Here is a 26,925-nt window from a genome sequence, read left to right on the forward strand (position 1 = left end):
AATGCAGCACATAACAGCAGGGTGCACGATGCTAGTATGCAGGGAATGTCACAGAAAACATGAAAAAATAAAAATAAAAATTAAGGCAACTGATTGCCTTAAGTACTTGCTTTAAGTACATTTCTTCAGTTCAATGGTATTTTCTTGGCCTCCAAAAGTCATTGCAGATTTGGATGAAAGGAGAAAAGCAAACAAAAGAAAAAAAAGAAAAAGAAAACAAAGTGTGCTAATGCTAGAACTCAAAATCCCAGTTTGAGGCTCCTGTCCTTTATAATTGCTAATATAGAACCAACAGCCTACTAAATATGTATGCAAAAAAACAAAGTAGTTAAAAAAAAAAAACACAGGCTTGCAAAAATAATAGTTTTGCTGATGCCTAAATAATCCAATTATTCAAACTGGCTTTTTTGCTATGACTCTGCTTTTGGTAGTTTAAACATATTTGTGAATGTTTACTTAACAGTTTAAACATATTTTAGTTATATTCGTCTTTCTGTTATTTTATCATTACTTCTTCTCACGAACAAACCGGAATTAAGCTTCCTTTGCGCTTGTTCAGCTCTTTAGAAACAAAAAACACTACATTCACAGTGAGATGTTAATTACGGCTATATTTCAAGCGTAAAAGGTAAAAGTAACAACCGTATGTCTGTCCGGGCTCGCGGTAGGAGGGACTGTGTTGCCATGACAATGACGTCAATGTTGGTGTCGAGTAACCAAAGGTCAAAATAAAGACAAGTGAATGAAAACGGAAGGAAACTAAACAGGCTTCCTAGAATAGCACAGAACATTACCAGGTTGACTCAAAATACAAAGTAATTTCCTGCACTGGATGCTGTCGTGTCGTTCGTCCGGGAATAATCGTTTTATATACCGGTAAGGGAACGTCACACAGCACAAGGTTAGGGTCACAGACAAGCTAACAGCAGCTAGCGAGCTAGCTGTAGCCTAGGTCGTTGGTTAGCTAGTGCTAACACTTACCACATTATATTGTTTAGTCTGGTAGGACGCCTGGCAGCACAAAGTTACTTTAAGCAGTTCTCTAGAGATGCCGGTTACCTCACAAGCAGTTGACGTTTGTTACTAACAGTCATCTTGCTGTTTAAGTTAGCTTTTTCTGTGTTCAGTTAGGTAGGACACAGTAGCTGGCCTTGCAACAGTCTTTACCAGCAGTGCAAGTTTACTTCAGTGACATTACAGTACCGTTAAACCGCAATATGCTTCTAAATAACAAGGCACCAAACAGCTGTTTCGTAGCTAATGTAATTTAACCTGTGGCGCAAGTCAGCCTGAAACAGTAGGCTGGCATGTTAATCTTTTGAGGCAGTGCAGTGAGGGACAAAGTTGTTTTGTTTTGTTGTCGTTTTTCTCCCAGGAGCACCATTGTGCTAATTCACGAGGCTCTATGGATGCTTGGCACTAAAGTATTTCGGAAACGATTAAATGTTAACTTTACTCCTCATTTTTCCTCTTTTTTTTTTCTTTCTTTAAGGAACCACGAAACTGTACACGGGTATACATCTGGTCAGCGTTCGCTTCAGACAGCATCTACAGTTTCATAGTATGTCTTCCTGGTCCAGTGCGTGAACTGTGTTCCAAATATTATTATGCTGCTGCTGCTGCTTCTTCTTCTTCTTTCATGTCTAATGGCAGAAATGATTATACAGTCACATGTCAGTAGGATTTAAACAGATACAGCTGAGTTTGTTTTTTTTTTGTTCGCTTTTAAATTGGACATGGTTGCTAATTGGTTTGCCAGGTGTTTGTTATTAAATAACCTCTAGTTAAATTAAACAAGTTGCATTTCTCATGCAAAATGGGAGTGCGATTTCTCAGAAGATAAAGTGTGGCAGAAGTGCAGTGTCTGGCATGAAGAACATGGATATGATTTTGGAAAAATGAAGAGGGTTCATAAAAATCTTGGGGAAAGTGTGAGTCAAATAGAGAAATGGTGGTAAGGTGGGTGTATTATGTTGTTTTGTTGCTTTTTCACCTTACTGTGTGGAGTTACACATGTGCTCCCTGTGTCTGTCCAGAAGACATGCATGGTAGATGCCTATTCTGTATTCGCCACAAACATGGATGTATACTAAAGTGCTTAAGGGCTTGGAGTAAATGAACCATATTTTTAAGGAAGACTTCTAATAAACAAAATAAAAACATGTTTCCAAGAGACCAGATATCTGTAATTTTAAAACTGTTTGATCCACCAGTGAAAGCCTTGCTACTATGGTCCAGGTGAATGGGGTTCTAGATGATTGGTCAACACCAACCTAACTCACCAAGCAGAGGGATCTGAACTGGAATACTGTGTAGCGAGATGATTAGACCCACTTCATTGTGTCAAAATGTCCTCATAGGTGTATTGTGATCCCAACTTGGCAATGTCCTAACATGCTATGGAAAGGTTTTTCTTTTCTAGGCTCCCTGATTGCTCAAAAGAAAAAACACTGTGTGGCCATTATAACCTTCTGACCTTAACTCTATTAAGGACCTGGGCTGGCATCTTCAGATCAAATGTAGGTGGAAAGTGTTTGTATAATCTGCATTTAAGGCTCCACATGCACTTGGTAGTCTGGGGCTGTAAACATCCCCGACTGGAAGCTGTCTGCACCACAGAGCTTTCAGTCTGATGTTTGCGGCTGCTGGCTACCCCCTACTGCCAAGTTAACCTTTTTATTCAATATTCATTGAAATCCATACCTGATTTAGACACTGTGCTCCTTTTAAAGTGTAGTTTTGTGTTCAGTTGTTCACTCAGTTCATGTAAACATCCTACACTCAGCTGTTATTGATTGCCACAGAGGCTGAGAGGAGGTTGTTTACTTGAACTGGTTGGGAATGATACTTGGACTTAAGATGGAGTGCCTTCATTCACATCGTCTGTTACACATCATTCATGAGCTAGCCTGGAATCGACGGCTCAAGGGGAAAAAATTTGAAGTCTTATTTGTCAATTGTTCTGGTTTTTAACAAATAAAGTTACTTGAATACATCTTTGACTCTGTGCTTATTTGCTTAATTTTTAAAAAAATAATTTTTAAAAAAGAGATTAACTTATTTAAAATGATTCAAATAACACTCATTACCTTTGCTTATTGTGGTATGTTATGATTTGCCCTTTCTTTCAGGTAAAGGGGAAACTGGATGGTGGCTACAATAATACTAACCACTCAGTATTTCACTTCAGAACACATTTTGATCATTGTTTTAGTTTTCTATCTCCAGTTTGATTTGATTGGCTCTGTATTTTGAAAGCATGCTGTTAGAAGTCAAAATGGATCTGTCCACGTACTGTTCTCCAATCTTAAAAAGAGGACTTTGGAGGGCAGTGACCATCTCTACTGAAAAAACAAAAAAACAGAAGCCAACTAAACAAGATATCTATATCTCAGTAAAATCTGCTGATGCATTGGGTACAGTGATTTGTAAAACATGAGTTTCTCATACAGCTTAGTGTTGCTCTGTCACACCAACCTTGTGTTGGACAATATTTTAGTACTGTATATGTGCTTTTGTGGCAAAACAGTAAATTTGTGAACTTTATCTGTCATGTTAAAGAGCAGTAAAACATTTAAGACTTTAGCATGCATCAAGACATTTAAGACTCCCTTTTTTTCCCCCCTCACATAAAAGTTTACATTGCTTTCAAAAAAAAAAAAATCAAAATAAAGAATTACTTTTGATACCACTACTGCAGCATTTCATACATATACAAGAGAATAAAAATAATTAGCATGTTTGTAAGAAAAACAACACGAGGAATCTAATGACGATTGACCTTTTAGTACATGGTGTCATGCACTGTAACTGTGTTCACCACTAGATGTCAGGTTTGTGCTTCTATTCAATCAGCAGTCTAATTCTACAACTCACTGGTGACGATAATGATAACTTGGCTGTTTCCTTTTCCTGGTTACCACAGTATATTAAATATGTTGCTATATGAGTAGTTTTAAACACAACATATTCAAATAGTGCAAACTATAATGAAAATATTGGCAGATTTCAAACATAGTGACAACAGATCAACAGAAATTGACATCCAAAGGCTGAGGATAGAAAGTGAGTCGAAATCTTAATTTTAGACCTGTTACAGCGCGACTTAAAGTCTAGCTAAAGAGCAAACTTAATGGGTCCGATACTGTATTGTTGATCACTCATACTCACTCTCTTACATGGTTCAATCCTCCCCCCCCCAGGTGTCCCATTTGCCTCTCTTCTGTCCAGTCCACAAAGGCTTTTGCATTACTGCAGTTCTAAGTTACGTTCTTTGACGTAAATACATTTACATTGCTCCAAATGCACATGCAATGCTCATGAAAAACTGTAGGTGGCAGAAATTAACCATAAGTAAAGCACAGTTGCTGTTGTGCTGTTCAGCTATATTTGATGGACCAAGAATGTATCATACTTGGTTTGCAGCTCTTTTACACCACTGTTGTACTTTGACAACCTGTAGGTATAGTGAAGGCCTGGTGAGGTAGCATTTCTTTTTTCCCTGTAAAAACGACTTGTCAACCACTTTTTCTAGTGAATATACTTTTAAATACAATCACAATGTAAATTTGATATAAATGACATTGAAAATACACTAGGTTACAGCTGTGTTATAATGTATTACCTAATTTTCTCATCACACTACAGGACACCAACAGAATCCCCCAAGTAACCTAGAAGATAATATTATAGGGTCAATATCCATGGGTACATTTACAAGTGTACAATCTCCTTAAAAATGCCCTGCCAAGTTAGCTCAGTAGCTGGTATGGAGTTTAGCTGCAAACAAATGTCCTTGCATGATTCACCTGTGTGCTCCATCCCCCACAAAGAAGTAGCACACCTTTTTTGGCTGTGTGTTGACAGCCATCATCTCAGAATTCCTCGGTTTAAACAAGGACACGTATTGATTCAAGATCACACACCGAAAGAGGATTTTTAAAGTTGTAGTTAAGGGCGGGATTCAGCAGTCTTTGTGAGAACATGCACATGGAAAAAAGAGAGAGAGAGAGAACAAAAAAAACAAAACAGGAAAGACCAGAAAATGCACGGATGGGTATTTGTAATATAGTCACTTGTGTTATTACATTTGGCAAACTAGAACACTGTGTTCAATAATGACTTTATGTTCTACTTGCAGAAATAGAAATTAATGGTTCGAAGTCAGTCAGCTTGATGAGGGAGTTTCTACTATCAAATGAACACATCTAAAAATGTTTGAGAGGCAGACATGCATCACTACATTTTGGGAATGAAAACTACTGTAAAAAAACAAACAAATCTAAAACTGATAAGGACTGTGTTAAGGCTTGTTGAGCATGCAGGTTTCATCCAGAGAAGCACTGGTTTATATATTTTTTAAAACTACAGTTACATTATTTCCTGTGTTGCTTTGTTGAAAGACCTTAAATGGATTCACACCTTTTTACCTCTTACCTCTGTGCTTACTTCTTCTACAAGAATTACATATTTTTGATCTGTTGAATGGTATGTTTAATGACGTCAAAAGGTTTAAGTAATGAGAAGCACTGACTCAGAATGATAACACATTGAAACATACTTTGAATGAAACAGCATTTCATGCTGCAGCTGAAATGCGGAAATGAGTAGGTGTAACAAAGCAAGACAAAAACAAAAGCAAACATGCCCAAACTGGAAAGACTGGGAAAATTACACAGTTGGTATTTGTAAATATCACATTTGGGCACTGCAGAAGAAAGCGCTAGCAGCTTTCCTAATCGTGGAAAAAGTTCTTTTCAAGTTTCAATTCAATTCAATTTTATTTATATAGCGCCAAATCACAACAAAAGTCGCCTCAAGGCAGGTTAGGGGTCAGTGATAATTCAAGATTCAAGAAGTTAATTGTCATCTACACTGCAAAACACAAATGATTGTTACGCTGAGCGATGAAATTCTTACTTTGCAAGTTCCCTTCACACAACTAAATAAACAACTAACTAAAGAATAAACTTAACTCTAACCATAAAAAGAATAAGAGTACACAAGAGTAGGGTGTAATTAAAATTTTAAAGGGCAAGTAGTTATGCAGCACTGTCACAGTTATTAAGATATTCCAAATGTGATAATTGCTTATATTGTATGAAGTTGTATTAAATGTTCAATAATTGCAAATGTACAGGTCAGGTTATTCAACAATAGTCAGTGGATAACAATTAGTCATTGATTCATTATGTTGAGGTCCGACGGTCCTCACCAGTCAGCCTTCCTGTGATGTCGTGTTCTCGCTCCCTCTCGTTTCTCTCTATATGTTTGTTTACGTTCGGGAGTGAAGAGTTTTCCCGCCAGTCTGTTTGGGATGACGGCGCCAAATCACAACAGAAGTCGCCTCAAAGCGCTTGTTGAATGCTGAACTGTCTATAATCAGCATTCGAGGATCTAATGTGTCTGGGATGACTTTTTTGATATGGAACATGACTATGCTCTCAAAACACTTCATTACAGTTGGAGTGAGTGACAGTCATTCAAACCGGTTATGTTGTTTTTCTTTGGGAGGGGCACTATGGTGGTGGACCTGAAGCATGTGGGTACAGCTGACTGGGTGAGGGACAAATTAAAAACGTCTGTAAACACCTCAACCAGCTCTGTAGCACAGAACCTCAAAGCATGGAGGTGTTTTCAGCACACCATAAATCTTTTCATTTTAGCTGCTCTAAATGCCCTTTTTTAAGGTGTGGCCAGAGTTACACACATTGTCTTTCATGAGTTGCACTCGACCCCTTAGTTCCAGTGAATTAACTCTTAATGCTTTGGCATACCAAGAGATTTTGGACCATTTCATGCTTTTTGTTGAAACAATTTGGGAATGGCCCCTTCCTGTTCCAACACAGCAGTGCACTAATGCACAAAATAAGGTCTATAAAAACATTGATGAGACAGTTTAGTGTGGAAAAACCTGACCTCTACCCAACAGAATGACATGACACCTCACCTCTCCACATGCACATGCTTTTTTTTCCTTGATCTTAGTTCTACTTCTCCCTCTATACATGTGCAATGTTTTTGTTTTGTTTTTTTACAAAGGAGTAAAAGCATTGCAGACACAATGCAGAGGCATGCCAAGAGGTGTGGTGAATAGCACAGAAAGAAATATTCTTTCAGTAAACACACACCCTTTCATCAAATGTATTATAAGACTAGAAATCTTTTGGTGTCCCGATGCGTCAAGTTAGGTTTAAAATCCGTCCCAGTTATGCAACAATGGTTCAAAGTTTTTTTAGTGAGTGAGAATGTGTTCAAAGGTTTGAAAAAAAAAAGTTTACTTCCCATCCCTTACTTTAGTGTTCCCTGTCAAAATTGACTGGTCCTCTTAAATTAGCACAAAAACGATTTTTCACGACCAAATTTTTATATTATTTAATATTCAGCATTCTTTAACTGTGAACAATGTCTCAAAGTAGTGTTTAACATGAATTTATAGAATTAGAAATGAAATAACTGCAATGAAAAAACACGAATATGCACTGAAAATAAATGGAAAACCAAAGACCAAACTCAGCATGAAGTGCTATGATTCACATAAATAAAAATAAAATAAAATGGATAAAACTTTGCATTACCTTATCAAGGCAGTCAATGCCTCCTTTGTTCTTGTTGTAGTCCTGGATCATAAGGGGCTTCCTGTCCTCTGTGGTGCTGATAGGGACATCTTTGTGTAGCGTGCTCAGCAGGATGACGTTTCTATTCTTCTTTGGAACATCTGACACAAGAGTTTGTGTGTCAGTGAAAGCAAATTTTGATGAGAGTGCCTCTCTTCCTCTGGCTGATACCAGTGCAGGGGGAAGTTCAGGCTTGTTCTTTCTCACTGTCCCTACCATGGTGATCTTTCTTTTTAGCAGCTTCTGACCAAGAGCATATGTGTGAAGAAGTTGTCACATGTGATATTACGCCCTTGGAGACCGGTTGTCACGTCCAGCACAACACACATGCCCTGGTTTCCTTCTGCACTTCCAGTACTGGGTTTCCCTGTGTAGACCTGCATATTCCAGGCATAGCTGCTTCTGGCGTCACACACTCACCAGATCTTTATACCACATTTCCCTGGTACTCTTGGAATGTACACCATGAAGGAACAGCAACCGCTGAAAGGAACCAGGAAATCATCAACTGACACCTCAGGGCCCTGATTGTACATAAGTGGTGGGCGCGCCACCCACCTGTCCTAAATGTTTATGACTGAAAGGAAAACTGTGTCTAATTAGGTGTCTAATTAGACACTAAGTCTAATTAGGTGTCTAATTAGACTTAGTGTCTAATTAGATGAAAATTGTTTAAGGTTTTACCAAAATAGTACCTGTTTGTCATTTCACCAGAGGACGGGTCATGCATCTCTGTTATCAAATCGAATAATTCTTGAAAGGACATGAAACTGTTGTAAGGACTTAGGCTACGTTCACACTGCAGGCGAAAGCGCATCAAATCCGATTTTTTTGACCCTATGCGACCCATATCCGATCATGGTATGACAGTGTGAACGGCACAAATCCGATATTTTCAAATCCGATCTGGGTCACTTACGTATGTGGTACTGAATCCGATACATATCCGATGTTTCAGAAAGTGAATGCTGTGTGAATGGTCAAGTCGCATTAAATCCGTCTTTTACGTCACTGACACAAGACAGACGCCAATTATCAGTGCCGGAGAAGCGCCCGAGAAGACATCGTGAACACTTCCTGGCCATCCGGTGAAACTGCTGGGAAGACAACGTTGGAGAAACGTGAACATTTTATTTGTACTGTATAATCTGCAGATTCTGACAGAAATCTGCAACTATCCTTTGAAGCACCGCTCCTCTCTAAAACAGCAATAAGGATAATTATTAGGTTATCTACATTATTATGTAAATAACAAAATAACTTAAAGCAAAAATTGGGAAACGTGAAGTCCGAAGTCTTTATATTAAGGTCCATCTGTCAAACAATATTGTTTACTCTGGGTCTAAACAGAGTGCGTTGTGTGTGACATCTTCTTTTGCGCATGCGGGCCGCTTTGAGCGTTCACACTAGAGCGCGTTTGCTGTCGCATTTTATTTGTAGTGTGAACGAGCAGACAAAAAAATCGGATTTGATCAAAAAATCGGAATTGAGCATTAAGACCTGCAGTGTGAACGTAGCCATAATTGCCTGGAATATAGGCCTGCCAAACTCTGCATCCCAGAGACTTTTTAGAGGTCTACCAAGTTGATTTCTCTCCGGGTGTCCCCAAACACACGCTTCCCTTCCAGGTGTGTCATCTCCAGTATAATTCCCTCAATGGACTCTGGTAAAAAAGAGTTGGAAACTGGACTTGAAGTCATCCACACGAGATATTGCATGCTGTGTTGGTCCTGGCGTCATTTTTATGCTGTTTTCCACTCCTGCTCTACTTCCTTTGTTCTGGGGGGATGAAGACCAGAGCAAGTGTCCACTCTTGGACTGGAATGTCTCCTCAGGTGCCTGTTCTTCAGGTGCCTCTCCATCTCTTGATTGGTCAGAGTCCTCAAAGTCTGGATCAAAATCTGTGTTTTCTTCCATTCTGCTCTATCTCTGTTTCGATTTCAGTACCCTCTTGTCCAAAACCCAGACCAGAACCTCTTCGACAGTCAGTCGCCTACTCATTGTGCTCAGAGTAAAAGGAGTGCAAGGCAAACACCAAGCTATATATATGGTCTGTGTGAAGATGATACATTGATTAGTCTGGATGGTGTGATTCACGTGGGGGGATAGGCATAAAAGCGTGGGAAAGAGATGGGTTCACATAACAGACACCTGTCTAGTCTGTGTGAAGATATGATACATTGTTTCATCAGGAACTTGATGTCATGGCATGCTGTATAGGCAGGCAGGATTGGACCCAAACGCAAGAGTCATAGAGGCAAAACATGAACTTGAAGCAAACCAAACAGAAACCTAGATTGGAAAGCTAGAACCTAAATGCACAAGAAACGACGCAACAAGAAGAACTAACTGACGGGGACTAAAATACACTGGGAGGCACATGAGGAAACGAGGAACAGGTGGGCACACACCTGGGACTCATTGGGCTAGACAAGACAAGGACGTAAAGCAGAATACACTAACATGAGACAAGACCTTCAAAGTAAAACAGGAAATCCACAGACTGAACTCAGAGACAATACTAACACAGTACAGGGACCGGAGGGTCACAAGACATGACTGACTAGGGAATAAGAGAATAACACGAGGGCAGAATTAAACCTAAGAGCTACAAATCACAACCCAGAAGAACAAGAAATCAGAAACCAAAACCCTAGTAGTCATGAACAATAGAAGAGAACAGACTAATAAACAATAGTACAAAATGAAAACACTGGGCCATAGGCCCAGGACTGTGACAGTTGATCCACGTGGGAGGATCAGCACATAAGCGCGGGAAAAAAGATGTGTACCCGCAAAAGACATTGTTCAGTCTGAAATGTGTGTGTGAGTGAGTGAGTTGGGGAGGTGTATGGGGATGTTTTCTGTCTGATGGATGAATATAGTCTGGATACCCATTGGTGTCATTATGGTGGTCACTTTTAACTGGGAACACCACAGGTGTAAAAAGGTTGATTAAAACACTTAAGTTTCAATAAAAGAGGTGGTCATAAATCTGTGGAGGATATCATAAGGCCTTGAGGCAATCGGATGTAAAACCTCTCTTGCAATGAACCAAGGGAAAAATCTACTTGCATGTCATATCCAGCCTTTACACTTCTTCTGCCAGTTATTGTTTTAGCAGATGTAAACAGTAAACAAAAAACAAGAGAAACACCCCAATAAAAAGCAACAGTTTCAGCTGTTTCCATGAATTCTGGTGATGAAGCTTCTGTGATGATGGCTTTCTTCTCCTGCTCACGCATGTTCTTATGAAAGGTGAACATCCTCACAATCATTCTTTATAGGACCAGACCAAATGCAGACTTTATTCAGTTGGATCTCAGTAATGACACTTGTGTACAGGAATCGGAGCTCACTAAAAAGAATAGTGAATCGATGTGTAACTTTGCCAAAACAATGTCCGACTATGTAGTTTTCTCAGGTGCCCTACCCACATACCCCAATTAGTGTATCAGGAATGTCTTAAAGAGCTAAACTCATCCCTGAATCCTAAATTCAGATAAAAAACCGAGGTTATTGTACTCAGCCTTAAAAATCTTACAAATCTGCTGCCTAAACAGATGCTTACTCTGGATCGCAACACTGTCGTTCAATGTGCATATTAAACAAGTAAAATGCTGCAGTGAAAGTACTGACAGGGACTAGAAAGAGAGAGCATATTTCTCCAAAACTGTCTTCCCTTCATTGGCTCCCTGTTAAATCCACATTCAAATTGAAATTTCTTCTCCTTACATACAAGGTCTTGAATAATCAGGCCCCATCTTATCTAATTGACCCCAATACTGGTGATGTGATAGTATAGGTGTCTTTGCTCTCAGACTGCAGGCTTACTGATGGTAAATAGAGTATTTAACCTCCTAGGACCTGGTGTTAGGGATGGGTACCGGTAGTAACCAGACCGAAAAGCAGCGCACATTTCGGTGCTTTATTTCGGTGCTTTTTTTTCCTGAGATGTCATACACTTTAGATTCTAGCCAATCATTTTACGTTTCCGAGGATAGTAGGCGGGTCCAGGTACGTACGTTCTTTTAGAGCAGAGCTACAGATTAAAAATGCCCGAGGCGAAGCGGTCAAAGTCTGGCTGTACTTCACAGCAAAAGATGCAAACTCAGCAGCCTGCAACAAGTGCTTTAAGGTGATACTGTGATACTGTCAAAGGAGGTAACACCTCAAATCTGATGAAACACCTGGCGACGCATAGCGTTTTTTTTAAAAGCCGAGAAATGTGCCGTATTTGATAGCTTGCTGCGAGACCTCACACCGAGCACATCTACTGCGGGTGTGTGTTCGTGTGTAATTTACGTTGAGTAGGCTAACCACGTTATTAAATTAATGCACGTAAGGTGAACTAGCAAACATCATCATAGCTACATGCGGCTGTCTTCTTGTTTGATAGCAGATACTCCCTTCACCCTGGCCAAAAAGGCTAAAATGACCAAAGAAAAAGTGGGAAACAGTTAAACATGAGAGGTTTTTGGACAAAGTTTATGTTTTTTCCATTGTTTAAGCACTGCTTCCAGCCAAGAGTGATGCCATAAATCCCCTATAGCTGCAGAAAAGGCTAACATTGTTATCTTTTTACAAAAAAACAGCTGAACATGAGAGGTTTTTGGACCAATTTTGTGTTCTCCATTCTTTAAGCACCGTTTAAGCACCGGCACCGTTTCAAAAGTACCGGTTTGGCACCGGTATCGGATAAAACCTAAACGATACCCATCCCTACCTGGCGTCCACATATGTGGACATCACATTTTTGGTTATTTAGACCCAAATGCTCAATTTTGCTGTGGTCGGCATGAAGTTGGACACTCTGGTGAAAGTGGCAGAGAAAAGGACATTAAAGAAACTGCTGGACATTATGGACAATGCTGGGCATCCTCTGCACACGGTCGTAAACAATCAGAGGAGCCTATTCAACGATAGGTTGCTTCTCCCAAAGTCAAAAACCAACAGACTTAAAAACTCCTTTGTCCCACACACCATCAGACTGTTTAACTCCTCACTGGAGGGGAGAGGGAGGGCAAACAGGGGGACTAGGGAGGGTGGGAACAACTCAGCTGTAGAGCTTTTTTTCACTGTGCAATATTCTCAATATTTTTTCTTACATGTACAATAATCACTATGCAATATACTCACTCAAATGTGCAATCCTATTTATCCATATTATATATTCTGTATTTATATATGTGTACATGTGTATATATGGTATATTTATGCTTATATTCTTACTCTCATTCCCCTTATTGTATCTGTAACATGCAACTTCTGTCGGTGCTGTGCTACTGGAAACTGAGTTTCCCGGAGGAACCCACCCGAGGGATAAATTTAATCTAATCTAATCTAATCTAATCTAATCTAATCTAAACTCTCATTTTTCTTAGAAACAAACATTGGGTAACCCTCCCCCCCCCCCCCCCCCACACACACACACACACATCTGACACCTCCGCATTTGCAAGTCTCAAGTCAGCATCTCTGCTTTACTGGAACAGGAGGAAAGTTAAGAACATTATGACACAAAGACATGTTGTCAGGTGTGGTGCAGAAACTTCTTGAACTGGAAACTTTTGTCTCATCCTCATGCATTATGCTGATGTCACCGTGAGACATTTCATTGACAAAATCTATCTTGGATCTCAAACAAAGCAGAGATATGATCAGTTTAGACACAATTCAGAGGATGTTTTGTGTAATCAATTTGAGGAGCAGTAGAGGGCCAGCTTTTGGTCCAGATTACGCACAAAGCCCCCCCCCCCCCCCCCCCTTTCCTTACCGGAGTCTTTGTTGTGGTTCTGGCGGCATAGGGTCCGGCCCAGACAAGTTCAAATTACGCTGACGTTGATCTCAAAGCAAAAATATTCAGCTTCACCTCAAGTTCAAGATCACAGTTATAGTTATTCTGAGAATCTTGTCAATGTTATAACTCAAAAGAAATTGGATTACCTTGGATTAGGGACAAGGTGCAGAGTGGGACTAGGACCAGGGACACTGCATTTCTGCCTTATTGCCTACTCACATCATGAACTAAACTGGCACTCTTAGCCTGGATTTATTTACAAATCATGTTAATTGCAACAACATGTTCACACACCCATAATAAGACTTGACATACTGTTCTGGGACTTTCTAAAAACGTTTCTCCTACTAGGAAGGGCATAGTACGATGAGAGTTCTAAGAACTTGGGTGGAGGTTTAAGGGAAAAAAAGTAGAGCCATGTCGAGAGGTGTGATTAGTACAGGTGTGGATATAGCACACAAAAACATGATTAAAAAGAATCACCTTGAACCCACAACATGAATAACAAAAAAACAGGAAAGCGCAGTGATCGCATGTCCTGCCTTGTAACGTTGATTTAGTTATTGTTTGTTACTCATGTTGTGTTTGTCACACAGTGGAAAATTGTGTTTTTATATTTTGTTTTGGATCAGACTGTGTGTTGGTACATAGTGTCGATTTTATTTGCATGTTTTTATTGTAATAGTGATATTGCATGTTTCTTTATTGATATTCCTATTGCATGATTTTATCCCCATATTTATAGTGTGTGTTTGGTGTTGTTGTATAGTATTTTTATTCCACTGTGTATTAAGCGGACAATTGTAGGCACCTGTGAGGTGGGGGCGTTCCCCGAGGTGGCCTATCAGCCGCCAAACGGACTTAAGGGAAATAGTGAGCACAAAGACCGTAGAGGAGAGACACATGAGAAGCGAGGGGCAGGAAACAAAACGTGTGCAGCTCAGCACCTGCAAAGAAAGACCGGCCTGCCTGTGGTGCGTCACGAGATATCCGACGATCGGCCAGCATAGCCTGGCGATCCAGTCCAGACGGACAAAATAGCAACAGTGGGAGGCGACGCGTGAAATCCACAGCAGGGCAGGGGGACGCCTCTGCCTGCATTTGTGAGTATCGCTTTCCCACTGTTGGGCGCTAGGCGTAGCTTTGCCGGGGGAGGGTAACAGCGGCTGCGCCGACAACGTTGCTGGCCCGTGTCTGTTGTTTCAGGGCGGGGCTGCGAGGGAGGCCGTGTGCAGGTGCGGAGAGTGGCTGGACTACACGGCCGCGCACCGTCAGGCGGAGATAGGAGCCTCCTCCCTGGTCTGCTGCTGGCGAGTTTTACCATCCCGGAAGAGGAGTTCCTCTCCTGTCTCTTCCAGCTAAGGAACATTTGCCCGCATGTGTGTGGCTGGACAAGAGGGAATATAGGACTCTGGGGGGGGGGGGGAAGTTTTTACCATACAAAAAACATTCATTGAGTTTTGGTTTTTTAGTGTATAGTTATTCCTGCCGGCAGGGCTTTTAGCGGGTTGCGAACATTATTTTTATTGTATAGCGGGGATTTTAGCCTGTATTTGGGGGTTCTGACTGTGTTTTATCCTAAAAATAAATGGTGTGTTTAAAGCTGGCTTAGCTTCTGTTCTCCGAGCGCTGACCCACTCACTCCCTTTCTGCTTGTATATATACGGACGTGGTGGTTAAGATTTAGGTCCACCAGTTTAGCGGCTACATGTTTATAGTGAAATGTTATAATGTTGTTAATATACAAAAAGGTACAAATATTGACAAAATTGTATGTTTTAAAATTTCTTTCTGCTGGAAACCTTTATACCATGCCATTATTGCTAATATCTATCTGCAGCAGTTCTGTTGTAGATGTGATTAACTTTAATTGTGGTTACTATTTTGCATCATTACACACCAGTGGCATGTGGGAACATTTCCAGAAAGCCCTGGAGATATGAAATATACTGACAGCCTTGTGCAGCTTTCTGGACTCTTCATGGTGTGAGATTATTATGCTATCATTTGTTATCCTATGCCTATAATCTGAATGAGTGAATCATGATACTGCTGTAAGCCACACCATACTTCTTGTTATAGAGCAGACCTTCCCAAAGTGTGGGGCCCGCCCCCTGGGGGGGGCGTGGCATGAAAAGGGAAAAAACAAAACAACTCTTGGACACTGCTAGCACGGGGCGCCCACACAAATGCAAAGCAGGAGATGAAGCATAGCTGAATATGTTTCCAAACCAACTTCATTCTAAGCCAAAGACTAGAAAATATGGTGAAGCATATCTTCCCTTTGGTTTCACCTGCACAGGTGCAAAGGTAGGTCTCCCCTGCATAATTGTTTTCCCTGCGTCGAGAGCAGGCGCTGGGCTCTTCAAATCACGGACAAACAGTATCCTACATTCTTGATTTTTAGTTCTATGACTAACTACTCCTGACATTTTGGAGATGTTAGCTCTTTATACAGTAAAGTTACAGCGGGATACGAATAATATCAGGCTGATCCTGCCAGGATTTGTTCCCTCGGTTCAAACCACGGACTAACAGTATCCCACAGCTGTTCATGTTTTTAAACCCATTTTGCACAGAGGCATTTTTTGAAAAATGTATCGATAGCAATATTGAATATTATTACACAGGAAAAAAAAACAACATGTAAAATAATCACACCATGACGCCTCTGCCTTTCTAAATAGAGGGACAGTAACTGCGTGTGTAAATGTAAGCGTGTAAAACCTGAAGATGGAGACAAAATACTGTTAACCTGACTATCTGCCATTCTGCAATTCATCTCCTGCACTGAAAAAAAATTGGAGTGACATTTACTTAAAAAAAGCTAGGAAACTTTTTCCACACAGAAAGTGCTTGTAATCTTTACTCGGACTATTTCTAAGTAATATTTACTTACTAGAACCATCTATTTTTTTTATGTGAAATACACAAGTAAATTGCACTGGCAATACTCATCTATAGATTGTAACTTTTACTCAGAATACCATTGCATCCAATTACAAAACCCAAGTGAACATTGCTGATATTTATTTGTGTTTCTTACTCATCTTTTCTTTGTTATATTCTATGTAATTATTAAGTAATATTTATTATGAATGTACTAGTTAATATTAATCGAATTGAATAAATATTCTTATTATTCTATTAAATAATAAATCAATATTTTCCAAAACAAATATTTGCAGCTTAAGGGACACTTTTATTTCACAGTTGAAATGGCATAGATATATTTAAAATATCTACATAACATTATAACCACAAAAAACATGGCCATAGAACTTCTTGCTCGCAAATTTCAAAACAGAGCATATACACATACACAAAAAAAACCCATGCTATTCAAAAACTCAGTGTGCACTGTCCCCTTTCTTCTAATCAACTTTCAGAACACATACATCAACTCTGTCCATTAACAGTTGCAATCACTACCTTTGCAGACATTCTCAGAACGTTCAGGACAGAAAGAACTTGTATAAAACTGAGCAACACTTGAAATTACTGTCAGAAAACAGACAAAATGCAAACAAATTAATTGTGCTGGACAAAAGCACAAATAACACTGGAACACTCACGCTAAAAGTTTCTTGTGGAGAGACTGGACCTTTGGTGACATTTTAAGGATGTCAAGCTCAAGAAACAGCTTCTGAAATACCTCAAACGTATATTTCAGTTTCAGTGGGTAACTTAAGTTGACAGCATAGATGACACCCATGAGCAGGAGGCAAGCGTTTGTCACACTTCCGCAGTCCTCCAGAATTTCTGTCCCCTCAATGATGACCGACACGTTCACAGGATCTTTGTTTTCCTGTGCCACATTGGGATGGATTACGATGATCTTCATCATGTGATTACTGCAGTCCTCTTTCAATGCTTCTTGGCTGACGTCCTGTGAAAACAAACAAACCACAATTAGAAATAACTAGAATAGATTCCAAGTAAAAGAAAAGGTTAAGAGAAAAAAATGTAAAAATAAAAAAGAGGTATACTCAATTTAGTATACTCAAATCAAACAATATTCATATGGCACTTTTCATACATAAAGTTACAGAACGTGCTTCACAGAGGCTGACCCTGAGACAAAGAAAATCACTTTTGGGGGCCATCCAGCCTGGAGCTGTCCATGGGACGGCACGCGTGTTGGTAGACCAGAACCATTAAATCATTAAAATAGGTTATAAAGGTATAATCAAATTAAATACTCTTTTGCTCATAAAATAAAGTTAATAAGTGATCGTTAAATAGTCAGAAAAAAATCAGACAAAAGGCAAGTTAAAGTTTAAGGCAGATAAGATAAAGATTAAATATGATAAAGGGTAAGAGCATAAAGATGTAAGAAATTAGTTAAAAGCCTGATTAAAAATATTAATCTTGAGTCTTTTTAAAAAAACATCACGAGTGTAGAGAATCTTTGACCTTCAATATATCATCACAAGTGAAGACCAGATTATAAGGTTAGACAATAATTTTAATACAGTCATTATCTGATGATCTTGGTATCTGATGATCCCAATATGATGGGATATGATGGGATATGAATGTGATGAATATGATCATATGAATATGATGGGATATGAATATCATCATCATTCAAAACAATATGATGGTCTTTGATCAGCTCCTCTCCACTCTCTCCAAGATACTCAACTAAGCAACGAATGATAATGTCCCTTCTGCCATCGACATGATGCTATTAAACCCCAAAAGAAAATTTATTGCAGAAAATACACAACATAACATATGTAACATACATACATAACAGCACATACAGATGTAAACAGAAAGTTACCCATGGAGAATGTAAGCCTGCAGCTACATTCTAACGTTGTGAAGTGTGCAACTTAACATGAATTTCTCAACGATGTGTGTTAAGACAAGAGTCCAGTGCATGTCATAATTTGTGGGTCCAGAAACTGTCTCTGCCCAGTGAGGAAAGTTTTCTGCCTCATCACTGGACATGCAAATGAATTTTTCGCAACATATCAGTACCTCCTATCACAATATTAACCAGTCAAGGACAGGAATTCCCACACACAAGAGTAATATTTTGGGAAATAATTGTATTGGAGTCTATGGGCAGCAGGAAGGGATCTCGCTGCACTCAGAGGGTCACTTTGAAAGTTCTGTAAATTTCTCTGCTTTTGAGTGCATATTAAGGGAGAGATGACAGGTTTGTATACACTTGTAGAGACAATCATGTGCATAAATTGTTAATTGTGGCCACAGTGTCAGGATCAGTAGAACAGTTTCAGCCAACACAGACACTGATCAGATTAAAGGACAAGTTCAGTATTTTACACTTAAAGCCCTGTTTTCAGTTTATGATGAAATCGAACGATTTTGATTGAAATTTGGACACATGCTGCTGGCCTGAGCTTTTTTGGTTTCTGTGGTAGCACACCCCCACCTCCACAATGGCTTCATAGGTGCACTGGAACAATCCTTCCTAAAATGCATAAAACTGTCGTTTACAAAGACGTGAAACTCACCGAGTGGTCAGGAGTGTTCACTGATATGTTCACACAAAAATCGCTGCAAAAGATACTTTCCAACTGGTTTTTATTGTAGTTTTTGTCCAACTCCATTGACTTGTATTAGATGTGCTGTGATGTACGGCATTAGTCCACCGCTATTCTATTCTATTATTCAAGCTCTTGGCGGAAGAATGTACAGGTGTGAGGCGTTTGAAAAAATAGGTCCACAGTTTTACAACAAATGGTAAAACACCTGTTGGAAAGCATTTTTGCAGCGATTTGTGTGTGAACATATCAGTGAACACCCCTGACCACTCGGTGAGTTTCATGTCTTTGTATGAAGCCATTGTGGAGGTGGGGGTGTGCTACCACAGAAACCAAAAAAGCTCGGGCCAGCAGCATGTGTCCAAATTTCAATCAAAATCGTTCGATTTCATCATAAACAATCTGAAAACAAAGCTTTAAGTGTAAAATAACAAACTTGTCCTTTAAATACATGATACATTCTCAGTGTGTATGACCTCATCTTTTCCATTAGATTATGTAATTAAAATAATTTAAAATTTTACCTTATTCAGTGAGTCCAACATTGGTTTTATTTTGGTCCCTGCAGTCCCGCCCTTCCTTCAAAATATCTCCTCTTTGATCTGAAATGCGAGATAAAAACACAAAATCATGTCAAAGATGACTCATGAGATCTCACATACACTTTGTTGCTGCATGAACAAGAACTGGATTTACCTGATTTTCACAGAACAGAGAAGGCCACCTCTCTAAGAGGTCTTGGATTGCGGGGCAATCCTTGACAACCTCTTTTCTTCTCATAGCAAAAGACTTCTCCATTTTCTCATTAATTGCCCTCTCATTGTGCTTCTTCTTCATTTCCTTCAGCAAATCTAGTCTCTCCATCTCTAAGGTTTCCTCAGTCTCACCGAATGGCAGTGGTGGCAGATAGTTGACTTCAGCTTTTTTTGCCCTTTTAAAGCCTTTAAGTGAACCCTCTTCACTGGAGCATCGTCTCTTCAGTGTGTTCACCTCGAGCTCTGGAATGGCTAATTGGCGACCTCTTAACTTTGCCCTGTAGTTGCCCATTTTATACTTTATCCTCTGTTGCCAACCATATAGGCCATTAAAAGACCCTGGCTCTTTGAGGCATGGGTATTTTGCTACCAAGGCTTCAGCAACAGCTAAAATTTGGACACCAGTTGGATATGCTGTGAAGCCAAATATAGTCTCTGCAAGCTTCTCAAGAATGCTACTAGTTACGCTTGGGTTGTTCAAAAGTGTGCCATCATTTTCATAAGCTTGCTTTCCTGCTTCCAGTGCAAGGTCTATATCATAAGAGAAGTCTGGTATTTCAAACTTAAATGGCCATGGCTTAGACCTGTAGGATGATCCACTCTCATCTGGGGAGGACAACAGGATTGTGTCGCATACAGATGAGGAGGAGCTTGCTTCTGTAGATAGTGGAACTGGAGATTCGACTTCTGACATGTCCACAGTAGTGAGACTCAAGATTACTGGTTCAGTTTTTACTACTTTGAGGTTAGCTTTATCTTGTACTTCCTCAATCGAGGTCAAAGTGAAGAACTGACCGTCGAAATCCATGTCCTGGTACATAACAGTGAATGGTCCTGTAATATCAAATGTCTCTCGAAGAACATCATTGAGGTCCTGAAGTGTGCTTGGGATGCCTGCAGGTAAAAGTAGTTTGTGGACATCATCCTCCCCAAAAATTATCCGCAGTTTCGCTGAGGGTGCCATATCAACAGGAAGAAGCTGCAACAACAGAGAAGAGAAATACACAGACATTTATTCACAAGCTTCTCTCCTCACATTTCAAAAGGATAGGCAAATGTGGTGCTTTAAAGTTGTCAGGCGTCTTCCTGCAAGGGTGTATGAAGCCAAAGGATAAAAATCTTTAAGCTCTCTTTGCTCAAGTAACTGCACACTCCCTGTGTTCTCCAGCTCATAACTCCTCAGGTGTTCATTGTACCATGTATTTTGTTGTCTCACGAAAAAAGTCAGTTTGTTACAAATCACCATTATCTGTAACACTTCAGAAAAGTCAGGCAGTCCTGCAGTGGAACCACAACACAACAACATTCCCACTGCATAGTTGGTGCCTAAACTGCACACATTATTGGCAACATGCACAGCTGTAACAGCTGGGAATCTGCATTTCACCAGGTCTTTTAGATCATCCTTAAGCACATCTAAAGAGACCTCTGTTGTTTTTGTGACTGCAAGTGATGGTTTGACAGAATGTGATTGATGATATGCAACCATGAGCTGGTGCTTATTTGCAAGGGACAGCAAAATATTCCTGAAACAACCAGTGTGTCTGACCACCTTCTTGAAAAAGCTGTGTTTGGCCTCGAATCTCATTGTCCAGAGGGCAGCTAGGGGGCCAAATTCCCGAATGAGCTGAGGATAGTGCTCAAGGAAATGGTGCTTGGGAATGAGCTTATGTTGGGGGAAAACATCAAGGAATCTGCTTCGGTGTTCTGAAATGATGCTGTCAAGATAGCAAATGCTTTCTTCAGTATGGGCTCGAGACATGACAAGGTCCACAATGTCTTTCAGTGTCATCAGCATCTGCCATACAGGCTCTTGTTGGGGTACTTTTAAACCTATAATCAGAGGCAAAAGATGTAATAAGCACCAATTTTCATGTGCGTTGTCCCCTACTGATTTTCGAGTCGAAAAGTTAGCAGGAATGAGATGAGGGCGATTTGTTTTATCACTCCACTTGTATGGGAAATTGGAAATGGCATCATTCAGTTCCATGAGAGAAAAATATTTTTTCTTGATCAAGTTATCAAATGCCAAAGCCAGTTCTACTGGAACAATGCCCTCCAGCAGATCATGTAAAACATCTGGAGGGTAACCAGATGTAACATGAAAATGCTCAAGTTTTTCTGACAATGCACACTGTTTTTTTACACCATAACAATGAGGGTGATCTGGACTAGACACAGCTGTCTGTACATGCAGTGTATGTTGATCTTTGGTTCTTTGATGAAAAGACCCAGATCTCACTTCATTGGACTGAAACTTGGATCGCTCCCCAACACAAAACCGGCAGATGTATGACCCTGCAAAGCTTTCGACAAATCCTGCCACAGAGTGCGCCTCCAAATTATCTGCCACCACACTGACCACAGTCCCTTTGATGGCTTTCCCTAACGCTGGAACAAAAAGACCATCTTTCTCCAAGCTTTGGATATCTGTTAACATTGGCTCTAAAACTCGCTGGAATCCAAACTGCTTGGTGTCTTCAGCCTTACACAGAATTGCAAGGTAGATTGATGTCAATGTGGAATGTAACTGCACCGGAATGTTTCCCAACACCCAATAGACAGCTGTGACTTTGTGCTTTTTTGGAGATGTCCCAAGAAGATTACATACCTCAAAGTCATCAACGTACAGGATGAGACTCACTCTGTTCTCCTCTACAGAGAAAAACTTGTTGTTTTGATAGTGAGATCCATCACGAAATGTCTGGTACTTAAAGTCATTTTCAGTTTTTTTTCACCTTCAAATGTGTTTTCTTGAAAAGACTTACTTAGGACCTGCACCAAGGAGGGCAATATTGGGACATACTGGAAGGTTTTGCCCGTTTTTTTTTTTTTATCAAGTATGTGTTCTTCTGGTTCAACAACTGAAAAATGCTTCTTCATAAATTCTCTTCTCTTGTAATAAGTTGTGAAAGGGCCGCCTGTCCCCAAGGCAGTACTTATAGGGTGTGTCTCACAAAGATTTTTCACTAAATCTGAGATAATGGCTGGATCCAGATCACAATTATGGCTTTTCAAGGTGGACACCACCACATCTCTTAAAAGTGGACCAGATGCAGAGGTGGATATAAACTGAAGCTCATCTACTATTTCATCAATGCATTTGTTTGGGACATTGAACATGCTTTCTAACTTTAAAAATAGATGGCCAAATTTCTCTTTTATATCTTGAGACAACTCCTGTGGTTCCCCATCCCAAAGCTCTAAGCTCTCTTCCACACAGGTCTCATCCTGAGCAAACATGGGTTCATTAGGTTTGCTTTTTAATACTTCAGTTTTAAAATCCTCAAGTGTGTGTGACTGGTGTTTTCTGTGTCTATGTGTAGCAAAGGTGGAATAAATATTTGTACTGAAGTTGCAGTTTTTGAAGACACATGCAACTACTTCAAACTTCCTTAAGTGGTTGTTAAGATGCTCAAAATACTGCTTCTCTGAATTAAAAAAAAACAGAGCAGCAAAGTAGACAAGTAAATGAAAGAGGTCCACTTTGTGTGACCATCTTCACATGGTGTCGAGACAAATGGGTCTTAAGGGCATTAAATGTTTTAAACGAGCAAGGGCAATCAGTGTGAAGACAAGGGACTGACTGGCTGTGACCACCATTTCCATGCTTTAGTCTGTAGTGTTTTAACAATCCCAACCTCTTCTCTGACTCAAAGCTACATATCTTACACATCCATCTCATGTTGTGGCACTAACTTACTAATTTGATCTTACCTTGTGGAGTTCAAATTAGCAGTCGGAAGGTCCTATGTTCTGTAAAAAAAAAAAAGAAAAAAGGTTATCTATATGCTTTTCAACTAATTTCTACTAACTCAAGGATGCACACTGATATTAATTTTTTTATTTTTTATTTTTTTACATATGTCAGCTCGGTGTCAAATTTAAAACAGGTCAATATGAAGACTTGAGTGAAATCGAGTGCGTACATCGTTTTTTTTTTTTTTTCAAAATACACCTCGTGGCAGCGGTGCAGCAATTATTTTAAACTGGACCGTGGTCGTTTTATTCACAAAGACGTTAGTTAAGGCAGCAGGCGTGTGTTGTTTAGGTGGCCATCTAAGCTGTAAAGTGCTGTGGGAAATTCTGGACATACCTCCTGTCAGGAAAGTTAGTCAGCAAGTCTAGCAGGAAAATACACTATTTGCTAGCGCAGCTGCTTTCAGTGCGGAGAAACTGACTTAAGTAGGTGAGCCAACAGGAACGTACAAAGTTTGTTCCGCTTAAAACTTACATTCATGGTTCCACTTCTTCCTGTTTCCGTCAAGTCTGCCAACCGTCGAAATGTGGACCACCATGGTATGTCTGAAGAAAGACCGCTCAAATGTGGGGAGGGGCTTTGACGTCATGCTCCGAATGCAGAGAAGGTGGCCATATTCACTGATGTCACTCCATTACATTTTACTTGGAAATATCAACTAATTAAGCCAATGAATTGGTTTAGTGAATATTACTTGGATCGAATGATTCAATTTACATACAAAACTGAGGACACATAATTACAAACAATCCTCAAGTAATGCACTACAAGAAAAACTGCTATTTTAAAGTAATAGCACTGAATTTGTATTTTTTTGTAAAATTTATATAGCTAATTGAAATAATAATTACAGGGCCAAAAAAACATTTTTTTCAGTGTGTAAACGTGCACAGCGTGACGTGGAAAAAGGTGCATACCTTTAACGTTGCATGACGAACTCTGAATGAACTCTTCATACTGCTGAGTTAAGGAGAATATTGTGTGCAGAGAGCACAGAGCACATTCCACAGGAGCTTCACCCCCACCTTTGTTGGAAGCAGAAAAACAGAGAGCCAAGGTCATAACTCGGGCTCACTGAGAGTTAGAAAGTATGTATGTTTAGGTTTTTACGACTAGGTGGAAGCCATCAGAGGCTATAAGAGTTTGAGTAACCCTCCACCATTTTGAGATTTTGCTGTGACCCTCTTCATGCATGTCTCCCCATCCGGATGGTTTATGCTCATAAAGTGTTGAATTGTATGGAATAAAAGATTGTTGATTGAGCATTTATACACTGAGTATTGTCCTTCCTTCAGCCCAAAGATCGAAAGAATTGGGAGGATTTAACAATGGACATCTTCAACTTTCAAAACTTCAAAAAAATAAAAAAGCAAAACATTATTGCTGTCACAGTCTACAGGGTCAAGTTTGAGTTTCTTTTCCTATCTGACTTTGGTTCAAGTTTTATATCCTCTCATTATCCATTATTTATATTTAAGTTTTCAGTTTCCCTCTGCCTTTTGTCATGTCCTCCTTCACATTTTCCCTCTTTGAAGGTTTGTTGATTCTGTTTCTTTGTTTTTATACCTTCCTTAAATTCTGCAGTAATTTTGTTTTATAGTTTAACCTTTGTTTCTGAGTCCTGCATTTGGGTCAGACTCCTGCCTGCCACACAGGCAGCTGTGAGAATTAAATGCATAGTTAATAAGTATCTACTGTGTAATCAAAAATTATTGTCTCGTGACTTCATCACGGATGAAGTCTTTTAACTTACATGCAGTACCATGATCAACTACAGACCGTATAAAAGCTTGTTGTGGCTACGCTAATGCTTCTCCCTCGTAAAAAAGGCAGCCACCTCTGTGACACAGAACTTTTTTTATGAATCTCGCTTCACAGTGAAACCTTTGATAGCCATGCTCTGCTTGCTTGTTTTGCTTTGAATAGGATTTGCATTGCTACATTACTGTGGCAAGCATAAGCTTGTCTTTACTGGAACTGGTGCAGACTTGTGTAGAACTGGTTTGTATTTGCATGTGGTGTATTTTAGCAGTTTGTCAAGGCATTAATGTTTTATTTGCTTTTTTCTACAGCTGTTTATTTTGTCTTCATTTATTTTGTTTTACTTTAGTTTTATATTATTTCAAGTGGACCTTTTGCTATATTGGTCCACTTGATTGTCATAGTTTATTTGCACTTTATAATTTATTTTTATTTGAAGTTATTACAATCAGAAAGGACAGAACTCGGGGACAGAAAAGAGAACTAATATGACTAAAGAGAAGTTGGGAAGAGAGTTAACAGAAGGAGAGGGAAAGAAAAATAGAGGAAAAGAGGGATAGAGAGAAAAGACACTGAAAATCTGCTTCTCTATTTGCTTTGCAAAACAGGAAAACAGCACAGAAGGGAAACTACAGCAACAACCCACATAAGCATAGGTAACAGTAAATAATAAATATTGAATGTTATTGAGTAGCACACAAAGCCAACAACGCATGAGATGTTTAAAGGCAGCAGCCAACCAAGATAGTGTGTGTCTGTGAGTACCTGTTTGTACACCTGTGTGTGTGTGAAAGCGCAGGTAGTCACATTTGACCTTTGTGACTTTATTCATAATGTCTATTCTGTGTTATTTTCATGAGATTCATGAGCATGAGATTGTTGTTTTTCTACAGGAAAATGCAAAAAAGGATATTATGTGCTATTAAGGACATGACAAAGGAATCACACCGTATGGAACTTTTAGCCAAGCAAAATCCTTAAAATAATCATTTTGCTTTAATGCATTTGGGTAAAGTTATAATTTCGTCACTGCCCGCCTCCAAACATCAAACCAATTTGACCCTAAACAAGAAAGGTGTTCATGATCGTCTCTAAGCTTTCCTCCACATCCACACATACAGGTAGAATACAGTAGGTAGAGTAGTTTTTGAGTGAAAAACTTTGCATGGTCACAAGAAATTTGAGGTTATCAAGATTTCTGTGGTGTTTCTGCACCACGTTGCATTTAATAATTATTATTCCTAATCTATCTTCCTCAGTTTGTAATGTGTCTAGTTCAATGCAGAGGGTTCCTTATAAGATTTTTTCCTTCCCACTGTGACCAAGTGCTTGCTCATATGAGGCTGTCTGAATCTAGAGGTTTTCTCTCCATTAATGTAGCATACCATCTTTGGTACCTTCTTAATAATATAGTATCATCTTGTACTATGAAAAATTAAAAAACAAACAAATCCTCCCCTCTGGTTTGTGTATAGAGGTTGAATGGCAGTCTAAAACATTTCAAAAAGCATCAATTTTTATACAAGAGATGACTGGTATGAATGACTCCAATTAGAATTGGTAAAGGAGTAGACCACATCAGCTTCAGCATAGGTGAACTACTGCAAACAATAATAAAATAATAAATATAATTATAATAACAGTCATTCATCATTTTCAAAAATGAAAGTGAATGAAACTCATTTTCCCATCTAGCATTAAATTATATATAATA

General features: G+C 39.4%; 1 protein-coding gene and 1 long non-coding RNA gene across 4 annotated transcripts in view; both read right to left on the bottom strand.

Moving 5' to 3' along the window:
* The window catches only part of LOC146493661 (uncharacterized), a 534,640-nt gene that overhangs the window by 271,907 nt on the left and 235,808 nt on the right, over positions 1-26,925 (bottom strand). The gene's annotated exons all lie outside the window — the stretch shown is intronic.
* Positions 16,444-26,866, bottom strand: LOC146493669 (uncharacterized). Of its 3 annotated transcripts, XM_085149032.1 has the most exons (3): positions 23,408-26,866; positions 19,460-20,669; positions 18,002-18,106 (listed from the first exon to the last, which is right to left on the bottom strand). In XM_085149032.1, exon 2 carries the CDS (start codon positions 20,652-20,654, stop codon positions 19,590-19,592), a length of 1,065 nt encoding a protein of 354 aa, XP_085005158.1. In that variant the 5' UTR covers positions 20,655-20,669; positions 23,408-26,866; the 3' UTR covers positions 18,002-18,106; positions 19,460-19,589. The 3 variants fall into 3 exon arrangements, with proteins under 3 accessions (XP_085005157.1, XP_085005158.1, XP_085005156.1); XM_085149031.1 differs by lacking the exons at positions 18,002-18,106; positions 23,408-26,866 and adding an exon at positions 16,444-17,305 and having other exon boundaries at positions 19,460-21,536; XM_085149030.1 differs by lacking the exon at positions 23,408-26,866 and having other exon boundaries at positions 19,460-21,536.

The sequence above is a fragment of the Neolamprologus multifasciatus genome, chromosome 22 (genome assembly GCF_963576455.1).
Source record: "Neolamprologus multifasciatus chromosome 22, fNeoMul1.2, whole genome shotgun sequence".
NCBI classification, from domain to species: domain Eukaryota; kingdom Metazoa; phylum Chordata; class Actinopteri; order Cichliformes; family Cichlidae; genus Neolamprologus; species Neolamprologus multifasciatus.